Source organism: Stegodyphus dumicola, chromosome 8, assembly GCF_044657685.1.
Source record: "Stegodyphus dumicola isolate Sdum_Otavi_A_Nest chromosome 8, ASM4465768v1".
In the NCBI taxonomy this organism is placed as follows: domain Eukaryota; kingdom Metazoa; phylum Arthropoda; class Arachnida; order Araneae; family Eresidae; genus Stegodyphus; species Stegodyphus dumicola.
Genome location: NC_140775.1, coordinates 90,800,000 through 90,813,834, shown reverse-complemented (window position 1 = coordinate 90,813,834; position 13,835 = coordinate 90,800,000). Strand labels below are relative to the sequence as shown.

At 30.1% G+C, this 13,835-nt stretch overlaps 2 protein-coding genes across 6 annotated transcripts in view; both read right to left on the bottom strand.

Moving 5' to 3' along the window:
- LOC118179410 (uncharacterized) overlaps nucleotides 1–2,533 on the bottom strand; it is a 48,104-nt gene extending 45,571 nt beyond the window's left edge. For both annotated transcript variants that reach the window (XM_085822112.1, XM_085822114.1), the window contains exon 1: nucleotides 2,394–2,533. The gene's annotated coding sequence lies outside the window, so the exon portion shown is untranslated. The remainder of the gene's footprint in view (nucleotides 1–2,393) is intronic.
- The window catches only part of LOC118201073 (protein unc-13 homolog D-like), a 117,602-nt gene continuing 106,180 nt past the window's right edge, over nucleotides 2,414–13,835 (bottom strand). For 2 of the 4 annotated variants that reach the window (XM_085822111.1, XM_085822109.1), the window contains exons 13-15: nucleotides 10,562–10,618; nucleotides 7,250–7,301; nucleotides 2,414–2,551 (exon numbers count right to left, since the gene is read on the bottom strand). In XM_085822111.1, the coding sequence (XP_085678237.1) occupies nucleotides 7,254–7,301; nucleotides 10,562–10,618 (105 nt within the window). In that variant the 3' untranslated portion in view covers nucleotides 2,414–2,551; nucleotides 7,250–7,253. The remainder of the gene's footprint in view (nucleotides 2,552–7,249; nucleotides 7,302–10,561; nucleotides 10,619–13,835) is intronic. The other 2 variants (XR_015042622.1, XM_085822110.1) reach the window with 2 other exon arrangements.

Here is a 13,835-nt window from a genome sequence, read left to right as displayed (position 1 = left end):
AGGGAGACATTTATGGCACGAGAAACCTCTCATGCACTCATATTCAGACGATCTTTCACTTTGCAGAATGTCTTCTACATCTTGTGGTATTTGCACACTCCTGCCATGCATTGTATCATGCATGTCAGTGACAAAGGATCCTGTTTCACACAGGCACCGATGCAATCATTCAAACATTTTTTGGTTTACCACATGTCTTCTCGGGAAACGCTGCCTGTTCAGTCTTTCGTAATCTAAAGCCTTCCCATTCGCGAGATCATACATAAAATGCATGTCTGCTTTTTCATGATTATTGCATGTCGACATGCTTTCTGAAATCCATGATAGAAATGATGAGGTGTAAGAAAATTCATGCTTTATGCTTTCCATTACAGCGCTGTCTAGTGGTTCACTGCTTGCTCTCTGCCCACGCATTATACAGTGAAAATTGCTTGTTCAGATGCTTTCTATGGCCCCTTAAATTTTAGCCAATGAGTTTTGAAATACATTGTATGGCTAACTCTTTACAAGTTACTTCTGATTGGCTACCCCCCCCCAAAAAAAAAATTCTAATTTGAATATCTGTATTTCATCTGCTTGGATTTTGAAACAGGCACAGCCTGAAATTGCTTCTAAATTATCTGGGAAAATACAAATGAAAAAATTAATGCAGAAATGTCAAATTTTCAAAAAGTAAAAGTGCACTTTATTGTTGTATGTGACCTTACAATGTGTCTAAACAATTCAATGTGTATCAAGATAATTATAAACAAATGAAAAGATAGTTTGGTACTTTGTGATGAGTGGAAATGGCCTCTGGCTTGATTTCAGTTGCAACCCAGATGTGCACAAAAGGATGGTGACAAGTACAACAGTTATAGTTCCTTAAATTCCTGTTTTGTCGCTAAGACCAGTGTAAGAAGACTATACATACGGTAGCCGGTAACAAACTTCATAAAATGTCAATCTGGGAAGACAGAGTAATAGTCGATTGTTATGTGTAGTTTTCAAACTCTGAGAATTTCAAACTCTGAGAATTGCGTGGTATACACAGTTAATTAAAATTCTATTTTTTATCTTTTTTGGAAATCTAGAAGAACGACAAGGCAAGATTCAAGGGGCACCTTTGTCGATGGACTACAGATTGAGAAACACTGCCTTAGATTTTCAAATTTAATGATTGCATTTATAACAAATTCAAATATTTTACATAAAATAATCTAAGAATAATCAAATGGGATTTACAAAATTTAGTCAAATAATTATATTATTTTGCAAACTAACAAACTAACTATATGTTTTCATTAAAAAGATACTTCAATCATACATTGTCAGCAAGCACTGCTCTTCTAATATAAGGCTGTGTATAAATATCACAAAGAAGAAACCATTCAAGAAGTATATCTTCTCCAAACCAGCTAGAATAATCTTCCATACAGTATTTATCTCTGTAAATAAACGATATAACCAAAACAGGGGGGAAAAATCTTACATCTATGGATAATTAAAATGGAAAAAATGATTAAACAAATTAAATTATTGATCTTTAAAAGTTTAAGAAATTAATTTAACAGTTACTATGCATGAATTTGATGTTAAAGTTCTCTCGCTTTCAAGATCCAGAAAACTCAGCTTAAATGCACAACAATATAATCTGCATTCTTGGGAAGAAAGTGGAAAGAAGTTTAAATAAAGATCAAAATCATCATATCTGGCTAGTTTAAAATAAGAACCTTACAAGTTTAACAATGTTTTGAATTCTGAAGAACATATTAATGATATTACTAGAACCATTAAATAAAAATACTGAAAGCAAAGGAGCTTTTTTATTTTTTATCTCAAATATTATTAAATTTATTTCTTTTATTTTAGAGAAGAAATTAAATATTAAAATTTATTGTTTGGCTTAAATAAATAAGATATTAAATTTTTTTTTCAAATTATATATATATATCCCCTTGGAAGTATTCTCAATAACAAATGCATCATTATTAGCTATAGCATAAAATTCTCATTAACAAAAGTCTGATGCAACAATTTATGATGAAAGCATACTCAGTACATAAATAGGTACCTATTATCAAATGATACTAATACCTACTATACTCTGAATGTTGCCTATATTACAATTGCATATTATTCTCTTACACTGAATAAATAAAATGCATGTTTTTTTATAAATTAAAATTATTATTATTATTATATATTATTTTAACAGCACACTTATTTGAATTGTTTTTGCCCAATAATTAGTTTTTTGGAGAGAAGGGGTGAATACGGATATGAATACATTACTGGGACATTCAGATTTTGCTAATTTTTTGTAGAATTAATTTGTTTACCAAAATTTAACAAAACAAAACAAAAAAAAAAAAATTAACTTATATCATCAATGGAACCATTTCTACTATTACCTTTCAGAGCCACAATGTGTTAAAACATAATGAACCAAATTTCTGAAACTGTGATACAGCTGAAGCATTTTAAGAGACTCTGTCACTTTTCTTTTTCTTTTAGAATCTTGTACAATAATCTTAAGGTGTCCGATTATAGGCTTTAATGTATGATTTATCTGTTAAATAAACAATAATATACAATATAAATTTAAAAATTTCACATAATAAAAGTAGATGGAATGAACCACTCTGCACACAAAGGTGCAGAGCAATAGATAGTTATATTGATTCAACCTAAAAAGTGAATAATAACTTGTTTAAAATATTCACATTAAAAAAAAATGTTGTATACATTTTATTATTGTAAAATAAAATGTATATTTTTCAAGTCATAAAATAAATACAGTAATGAAACATAAAACAGAGAGAAAAATTACCTTTACACTAATTCATTGAATACATTAATTCATTTTTCATAAAACATTTGAAAAAATAATTATAGACATTTTGAAGCAACATAATATCAGCATTATTAGGCTGCTATCACACGTCGGTTTGTTTCGGAAGAACAACTGTTTGGAACAATTTTCTGCTTTGTCACGACAGCCAGTCACCATAGATCGCTTTGGGGTTAACTAAACTGGTTCCCCATTACAAACGAGCTGATAGCATTCAAAGCTGATAGCTGATTGGTTGCAAACGAACTTGCAATTTTTTTGGAAAGGAAGGAAAAAGGTCGCATGTCTTTCTTTCAATAGTAAACCAGGTAGAAAAATTGTCCGAAACAGTTGTTCATGTGAAATAAACGCCGTGTGATATGGGCCTTACTCACATCACAGATTAAATCAGGGGTTGGCAATCTTTTGGTCCTCGGGAGCACAAAATAAAATTAAAAATTTTTAGTGGGTGCCATCCATTCCAGTTTCATAGTCAAACACTAAATATCATATTGCAAACTAGATTTGTTTAAAAAATATATAACTTTATTAAACTAAACAAATATTTATAATTTATACCCTTTAAAATTTTTGATTATATGTCAGTGTAAAATTTGTGTTCACAATTTGTCTGCTAATTTATTATAGTAAACAATATAATTTGAGTTGCCTGCACTTAAACAATTATCTAGGTGCTAAATAGTAAGTTTTGAACAATATTTTGACTTAAAATATAAGTTGTATTTGAATAACTTGTTTAAAATATTGTTTAAAAATTATTTAAGTAGTTTAAACTTGTTTAAAAATTATTTAAGTCATATATACAATTATCTAAGTGCTAAACAGTAAGTTTTGAACAATATTTTGACTTGAAATATAAGTCGTATTTGAAAACAATGTCTCACAATCATAGGTACTTGAGCAATAAGAATTCATCTTTACCACACATGACTTTAAAATAAGGTACTGATTTCCGTTTACCAAGCTGCAAAATATTTGTATCTTAAGGTTTTAAAATAACATCATTTTTCAAGTTTACTATTTCTAAGTTTGCCATAATATTAGGATGAAAATAGTTAAAAATTGCTGTAGCTGTGTTTTCTCCATCAGTAATATTAAAGGATTTATAAAGAATTTTAAAATAGGCTCTAAATTTCCAAATTCAACAAATCTAGAATCAAATTCAGTTTGGAATGCAGAAACAATTTGAAGATATTGGTCTGTATAAATATTACGCTCTTTCAGACTTTCAGCCATTTTTTTTTTTTTTTTTTTTTTTTTTTTTTGGTATTGGGGAAATGCATTAATGATTTTCTTAAGAGATGAGACCTATACAATTCTAATACTGACTTTAAGCTATCGATAGCGCTGATCATATCAGCAATGTGACTATTCCTGTCACATAATTTTAAATTTAGCTCATTAAGTTTCAATGCTAAATTGGTCAAAAAAGCCAAATTTTTTAACTAGTTTTGGTCTTCCAGCTGTTTGGAGTTTTTCCTCAGGGATATTAGAAAATCTTTCATAACAAATTGATAAATCACTCAAGCATGTGTCCCTTGCTCAGCCATTGAAACTCAGTATGCAAAAGAAGATCAGTAAATTGTGTACCTTCATCATTTTCCAAAAGCAGTTTAAATAGTCTATTTGCATTCCACTTGTCTTCATTATTGAATTGATTATTTTTGTAACAAAAGATATTACATCTTGGAATTGAATGATTTTTGCACACAATGACTGCTGGTGTATACTGCAGCAATATACAATAAATTTTGGAAAAAAAAAAAAAAAAAAAAGGATCTTGTTGGCATTAAAGCAATAAATCCAATATTCTTCCTGCTCTGGTTTGTGCACTGTCAGTTGTTATCGAATAAAATTTCTTAGTTGGTATTTTAGCATCAATCGAAAACACTTTTATTGCACAAAATAAATCCTTTCCTCATGTGCACTCTTTAACCACTTGCGCTAAAAAGATATGCCATGCACATCGATGCTTTTGTCTCAAACCGCGAGCGATGTGAACACCACGTCGATAGGCATTTATCGCAAAAATGAAAATAACATGGTGCACACGTCGCCTAACAATGAGATTGTTTATTTCTCGAGTTACAGCTCTGAATTGCTGTTTATTTCTCAAGTTACAGCTCTGGATTGCACTCGCAGACGCAGAGCGGCATAAATGAGACACTTTGGCGCTTGTTATATTGTAGTGCACGGCACCGCAACTGTGAAGTTTAGTCGTAGCGCAAGTGGTTAAGCAAAAGGATTTTTAAAAACTCTTCTTTTATGGTAAAATCATCAAAAGCCTTCTTGATACTTATTGCCAGTTGTGTTATATCTGTTAAATCTTTTGACTCATCCAGTTACAAGGAAAAAAATGCACATTTGTTCATATCTTTATCAGTTTTCTATGTGGCACTGGATTTTTTTTTTTTGTTTCAATTCTCCTTCTAATAGTTCTAGCTGACAAATGCATGGCATTTATGGCTGAAACAATTTTTTTAGTTTTAAAACCTGCAAAAAGTACACCTGCAGATTGCAACATAGCTTTTTTTTTATACTGCTCCATCCGTACATGTTTTTTTCCTTTAGGAAGTATATATGAAACATTAATCGTTGCAGTTGTTTCTGCCTTTGGTGTTTTTGGTAGAAACAGATTGTTGCTTTCAAATCGAAGACTTTAATGATAAAATTTTATCTTCAAAATTCAGGATACTCCGAGTCAAACTTCAGATGCACTGTTTTAAAATGTCTCTCAAGGTAACTTTTCTTTAGCATTGCTACACCTTTCTTGCATAATAAGCATATAAATTTGCCTTTATGATTATAAAACAAAACTGGTGCTTCCATTTTTCATTAAAATTATAATTACGTGCTAGCTTATCTTTGTTAATTGTGAGTTGTTACAATACTCAGTTTGTAAGCAATTCTCTCTAAGAAAACATCCTGGATGATTAGGAAGTATGTAAATGAATCTAACAAGAAAGTATGTAAATGAATCTAACAAGAAAGCAACGATAGAGTACATCCGCACTACATACCTTGTAATTAGTGATTTCCCTGCCTGTCTAAAAAGTCGGAAATTCATAGTATGTTTACAAATAAATCAAAATTGTCAAAGAGAGACAAAGTAAACAAGTGTCTTGTTTTGCACCCATTTAGTCTTTCTGCTCATACATATTGGCAATTGTGTCAGAGAGGTTATGGTTAAATGCATCAACCATGCCATGCTGTCGGGTCAGTCCAACTTTAGTCAGCTCTGCTTGACAATGAAATGTTTCGAGCAGTGGCGATGCAATAAAGTGGCTGTTTGATGCATTGATGTAAAAATATGTAATTTTAATATGTATTACATAACCATAAATAAAAAATTGCAAAACGGCACATAAAGTAGAATAATTTAGCATGGGCACATTGGGATGGGGCGGCGGGCAACGTGGAACCTGCAAGTGCCATGTTGCTGACAACTGTGTAAGACCATGATTGATAATGGTTACAAACACATGGCATTGTGCTGGAAAGCAATTTTAAAAATTAAAAATTTTTTGAAAGACATTAATAACTGTAAAGAGTGGAAATTGAGAGAAATTTTCAAATTAGAAATAAAACTGAGCAAACTTGAAGTCTTTCAGTTAGCTGATCTCATTCCTTATCTAAATTAAGAATTTTACATAGTTTGTCTGCAGATTTAATAAATTTGCATATGATGTGAAGACTTACAGAGTTGAATAATACCACATTACAGTAATATATTTTTGTATATTGAGATAAATTAATCTTGGAAATAAGAATAATAAAACTAGGAGTAAAGCATGAAAAGCAAAATGAAATACTGAGTAATCTAAGAGTTTCAACAGATAATCACTAACAATACTGTTAATAAATAGGCAATTGAATTAACATAAATAGATTATTGAAATAAACAAAACTTTTATTAAAAAAAGATACAGAAAAAATTGTTTTCATGATGCATTATTATGACATTTTAAGCAAATTAATGAGTCTAATAATTAAAAATTTCCTTGAGAGACTAGTACATTTCTCTACATCATGCAGAATACTTATGTTAAAAAAAGATTCCAGATCTGAATAAAATTCTTCAAGATGTTAATAATCAGGATCCTTAAGAACTTTCTTACTTTAATGAAGAAATAGTGAAAGTGATTTAATCTATACATTTGAAACCTTTATAAGATTTAAATAATTAAGTAGAAGATGTGGTTGTATTAAACATCAGTGATAATTTAGTAGGAAAAGTCAAAATCTACGAAGGCAGGAATTATCATTTGGAATCTTTGCAAAAAAGCAAAGCGATATTTCAAAAACTAGTTAGATCTCTGTCTTGGTACATGTTTTTTCCTCCTAACTTGTTAATTTATACAATTTCAGTAGCCAAGTATTTTATTACATAACATTGTAATATATATGTACACTTACCACATTATCTAATTTTTTCAGAGTTATTTTGGTATAGCTTATGGTCCAAGCACTAAAAAAAAAAAAAAAAAAAAAAAAAAAAAAAAGAGAGAGAGAGTATGAATGAATCCATAAAACCATGAATTAAATAAATTTCACAATTCTGTCACTGCAAAATTTTTAATATTTCATTAATTAAAAAGTCAGATTAATTTATGAAAAATAATTAATGAACAACTAAATGTTTTGCTAATTGTTAGGATACTAATGGAAATTGAAATAAATTGATTTTAATGAAATGGAAATTATACTACATTACTTAAAGATGATTAATTATGAGTACAACAAATCCTGAACCAGAACTTACCTAATGAATATATCATCATACGCGACTTGATTTCTCAAGTAACTTTTTACAGTTTCATTCAAGATATCACATATTTTTTCTACATAGCAGTCATTTTCCTTCATTTCCATTAACCAACAAATAATTAATACATTAATAACAAAGTCATGATATTTTTTCAATTAGAATTAATTGATTTGCCACACTAAATTATAATAAAAGAAAAATTTCTAATTAAAATAACTGAAAAAAATTAGGTTTTTCATTAGTATTTCTGCAATAACATTAATTTGATTATAGCAGACAAAACAAATTTCCTACATTAAAAACTAGGAAAATACTTACATAGTTAGAAATTACTATTTCAGAAATCTAAGGTTTAAATATTTTACACTCTGTAATTTTAGAACACTGATATATATATATCCTTAAAGAAGACAATCAAATGATGGCCTATCATGGGGATGAGAGACTGAAGTTTGCTTTACTTTTATTGTCAGCTATAAATGGGCTATGATTTCGCTCAGATGAAAAGTAAATACGTAGGTTGATCAAAAAAAAAAAAAAAGTTTACAAGCAGAAGCATTTGAAACGTAATAATTGTGGAGCGAATATTTCCACCCAGGGTGGTTGACAGATGGAGCTAGTTGTCCTACAGCGGTTCTACGAGTACTTAAGAGTGACAGTTATGGCACGACGTCTAGAAAAATGGTCTTGCATAGAGGTGCGAGCCGTAATTCGATTCTTATGAGCCAAGAATGTGGCCGCATCCGAAATTCACAGACAAATTGTTGAGGTATACGGGGACAAAGCAATGAGTAGACAACAGGTAGCGAAACGGTGTCGTTCTTATCAAGCGGGCAGGGAGCATGTGGAAAACCGTAATATGGAAGCGAGCAGCCGTCTAAGTTCTTCAAGGACGGTTATTAACACGGCACGTGTTGGAGAAATCCTCCAAAGGGATCGACGAGTAACTGTGCATGAGATTGCCTCAGAGTTGGACCTGAGTTATGGTAACGTTCAGCGTATCGTAACCGATGAGTTGCGATATTCCAAAGTTTGTGCCCGCTGGGTTCCACATGCGTTGACCGCGGAGCATAAGACCACTCGAATGATGTGCAGCCTCACATTTCTTCAGCGATACCATTCAGATGGCCAACACTTCATTGATTGCATCGTTACCAATGATGAAACATGGCTTCATCACTTCACCCCCACATCCAAAAGAGCCACGATGGAGTGGAAACATGCTGGATCACCGACGAGGAAGAAGTTTAAGGTCACACCCTCTGCCGGTAAAGTGATGGCAACCATTTTTCTGGGATATGACTGGTGTTATCTTAATCGAGTATTTGGTGCGTGGCCGCACCATTAAGGCCGATCGTTATTGTGCCACCTTAACGAAATTGCGTAAAGCCATCCGACGCAAATGGCCTGGATTACTGAACAAAGGCATCATTCTTCTGCATGACAATGCCAGGCCCCATACAGCTCGCCAGACTCAGGAATTGCTGCAAAGGTTCAAGTGGGAGGTCTGGAATCACCCCCTATACAGCTCCGATTTGGCTCCAAGTGACTATTTCATTTTTCTGGTGTTGAAGCGATACTTATCCGGAACACGGTTCACCTCAGACGATGCAGTGAAAACAGCTGCTGAGAAATGGCTCAATGAGCAGGGCCCTGATTACTACCAAGACGGGATAAATAAGTTGGTCGAACATTCTGACAAATGCCTAAACAGGTTTGGCGACTATGTGGAAAAGTGAAGGCCAGATGTGTCTCGATTCCCATTTGTATCTTGTTTCTATTGTTAATAAAAACTTTTTCATTTGCCTTGTAAACTTTTCTTTGGATCACCCCTCGTACATGCACAGTTTTTTTGGCAAGTAAGTAAGTATCTTCTTCATAAGCATGTAGCTGACTATGCTTTGTTATCAGCAAATAAGCAATGCAAATGCTAAGAGTTTTCTTCTTTTAGCAAAATGTTAAACATAGCTTATAATCTTTGAAAAAACTTATGCATTTAAAAGGGAATAAAAATTACATGTTCATTATGTCATGTTATCAATTTTCAGAAGTTTCTGATTTACTTTCTAACATAACAGAGACAGAAAGAAGATTCCTAATAAAACATGTATATTTAAAACATATATAGAAGGATACACCACATCAAATAATTGTTAAACAATGTAAAAGGTATAGTGTAATTAAAATACTGCAAAATTATGAAAAATTGAATTTGAATGTAATGTATATTACAAAGATATATCTTCAAGATATTAATATAATAAAAATAGTGATTTGAATTGAATTGAAATATTGGATTACAAAAAAGCACATGGATGACATTTCCCTGATGTTTTGCGAAGGACTTTTTAAGGGATATTGGTTCATGCAGGGAACATCTCTAAAATTTCCCAAGCAAATAGCCTACTTACTGGGATTTGAATACCAGTTGAATTATCAGTGTTTACTATCTTACCACTTAGCCAGTGGTGAGCATTGAACAGTGATCTAACATACATCGCAAAACTATGAAAACATTTAAAGTTCTTTTAACATAAGATTTTGCCCTCTTTTTTGAACATGTTATTAAGCAATCTCTTTAAATTACCATTCATATGGTTTATTTTTCTTAAAAATTTTCATACCTGAATAATTCATTAAATTTTCTTTTCGTTAACAATTTTTTGATCTCGCACATTACTAAAATTCTATCTAGTATGCTTTTCTTGCATGTTTATATCATATTTATTTAAGTGAAAATATCAAGTCAAACCAAAACAATTTTGACACATTTTTATATTTTAAAGAGAGACTTTTGTAATGATATTTCATAAATAAAATTCTAATATTGAACATATGTAAAAAAGAAGAAGGAATATTCTTATCGAGATAAATAGTTTTAGAAAAAATGCAGTATATTGCAACACAGGTGTCAATTATAAAAATAGTTTAAATAAAAAAGAATTGAAAATAGTTTTTACCATTAATCCTTTTTTGTAATTACTAATAATTTTTAGGTACCAATAATATCCTTCTTCCTAAATAACAAAATTTTTTTAAATTAACAAAATATAAATAGTGAAAAACAAGTGCCTTGAATAATCACAAAATGCTTTACATCACTCTTTAAAAAAGAAGAAAAATAGGAGAAATTAATTCAGAACTACTAAAGAAAAAATACATTCAGGGAAATTTTTATTCATGCATTTTTATGACAATACAACATATGCCTGTAGTGATTAAAATTGCTTTATTTTCATTTAATGAGTCTAAAAAATCAGTACTTTTAAAATTCAAATTCTCTATCACTAATAAAAGATCTTAAGTTGCAGAATACTTTCTCACAAAAATTTTGTGATGTACAATTTAAAAGTGTATACAAATAATATTGCAATTTTGAATCCTTATCCAGCATTTCAGTCTAATTAATGCATGCAGTTAAAAATATGTGCAATGTAATTAACATTTAATGTATTTTTCATCAATAATGCATAAAATGAATTTTAAATTTATTGCTACTTCATATTATAACTGTAAAAAAATTAATTATTTTATCACATTATTATGATAATTTCTGTTATTAATTGAATTGTTAAAAGTGATATTATGTGTACATGGTAAAAATTTGATTATAATTTCATTCACATGATGACATATTTATAGAAAATCACTTTAAATGGAAAAGGTAAGATTAAAAAAATATATAAGACCTTGATGAAGTAAAAAAGATCCATGTGTTTAAACAAATACTCACAGTCAATTTAATTTTTATAAAATTAATAATCTTTACTTATAACGAGAGTTATATTTTCTTTATTCTGTGCACATTAATTAATACACTGTACATTTAATCCTTTGAATGAGATACTTTCTACTCTCTTTGAAATGTATTTTTCAGATACTTTTATTTTCAACCTGTATAATAATTTATTGTCTAGCTTCACACATTATATGCATTGAGATTGATTTCTAGATGTAGTAGAATTTGATATTTTTTTAACCTAGAATTGTGCGGAATAGAGAGTTTTAGGGATTACAGGCTAATGCTTGAATTTTGTTTATAGTTTTCCTTTCTAAACTGTACCTTATATTTTGATTATTTCTACTTGAATAAGTCACTAAGACATACCCATACCTCAAGAATTATTTAATCAAGATTTGTTAAATACAAAATTATTGAAAGTTTTAAACATAATTATAAATAAAATAATACAAAATACAAAATTTTTTGTTAAATACAAAATTATTGCAAGTTTTAAACATAATTATAAACAAAGAAAATAATACTAGTGTAAGAAGAAAATGCAATGAAGAGAAAAAGGGTAAATTACAAAGAACTGTTTCGTAGAAGTAAAGAACTCTGTAGTAAAAAATGCATCAAAATATTGTAATATTTGTAATATTGTGTGTGCTGTAAATATCTAAATACTTCTGATTGCATTGTAGTTTTTTGTACTGTTGTAACACTGTGTATTGTTTATTTATTTATTTGTTGCTTTTAGGTAAATAATTTTAACGTTTATTTTGTGTATAATTATACTTGTGGTTATGCTTTGTATATAAACATTTATTTTTTGGAAAGCGTTGTAGATTTTTTTATAATGAGTAATAGCTCAGATAAAACTCTTGATATGTTGCTAACAAACCTTGACGACAAAACCTTTATTGTTAGGCTGGTGTCATTTGGCAGCAACTTGCCAACTTAGCAAGTTTCAGGAAGCACATTTTTGAAGAAGCCTTATGACCAATTTTTCTTGAAACTTCTACAAACCCTTGCTACACTATAAATATGGCTAGGGCGAGATAGTTGTTACAGTCAAAAGTCTTTAATCCGGACTCGTCGATTTCAGATTATCGGTTTTTCCGGGTTATACATCATCAGTTTAAATCTGGTAAGATGGCATGCAGTAATTATAAAATTAAAAATATGAAACCGTAATTTATGAAATAAAGAGCAATTATGATCTAAAGGGTATCAAAATTTACAAAAAAAAAAAAAAAAAAAAAAAAAAAGCTTAATATTTATTTGTTTACTTTATTAAACATTTCTTTCAACGCGCGCATGCGTAAAGCAAACATTACGCATAGTCGAAATTAGAAAATTGCAACCAGAAAACTATTTGATGTATATTTGTGATATTTATAATGATGAGGAATTTGATTTAAATGATATAAAAAATGAAGTGCATCAAGATGAAATACTACATTCAGTAAGGAATTATAAGCTGAATGAATAAAATAAAAACATCTGCCCTGAAGATAAGAATAGTACTGACAGATCAACCTCCAGTCCATTGTGCGCCACGACGTCCCCCCCCCCCCCACGCAGAGTAGCGTGAAATTGATAAACAGATTTCGGAATGGTTACAGAAAGAAATGACCCTTTATCCATTTTTTGCAGCAATTCCACTTTTTTTTCATGGACATCGAAACATGCTTTCGCTTTGTAGATCCTTCGGCAGCTCCAGAATCGGAAATTCTTTTTGACATAATCGAAAGTTCAAGCTTACGTTTATAAAATTGCTCTAACAGTCTGCAAAAAATAATAAGCTGGATATAATTCGAAGATTAAGGAACAACGCAATCTGCAACATTAACTGAAATAGATAATTAGATAATTTTAGCTTAGCTTATACCGTCCATTATACATTAAACGCACATGCGTAAAGTATTATGTGCATGTGTAGATGCATATGAGCATGCATAAAGGTATTATGCACATATGCGTTGATGCATGTGCAGAAAGTTTGTAGCTTTGAGGTCTGGATTATAGATCATTCCGGATTATGGATGTCCGGATTAAAGACTTTTGACTGTATTCAGTTGCAAGAGTTAGCGATTAAAAGAGAATTATCTGAATTGCATTTTAGAATTCTCCCTGTAATTGGTTTTGGAACTTACTAATATTTTTTTTAGTGTTAGAGAGGAATTACTCTGTATTCTCTTTGAGTTAACTATAAGCTATTTTATTTTGCTGTATGACATTATTATTTATAATAAATTGCTATTTATTTTCATCCTACTTATCTAGAGCGATTATTTAAAAATGTAGAAAGAAACCATATCTTGCAATAGTATTTTATTTAGAAAAAATTATAAAGCTTTCAGATTTTATATTATGTCCAAAGGGACGTTTTTCTAACATTTTGTGTGTTATCTTTATTTATTAAATCTCATGTTCTTCGCACTTAAACCATAAACTTCAATTCAACAGCAATATCACAAAAAAAAAAAAAAAAAAAAAAAAAAAAAACT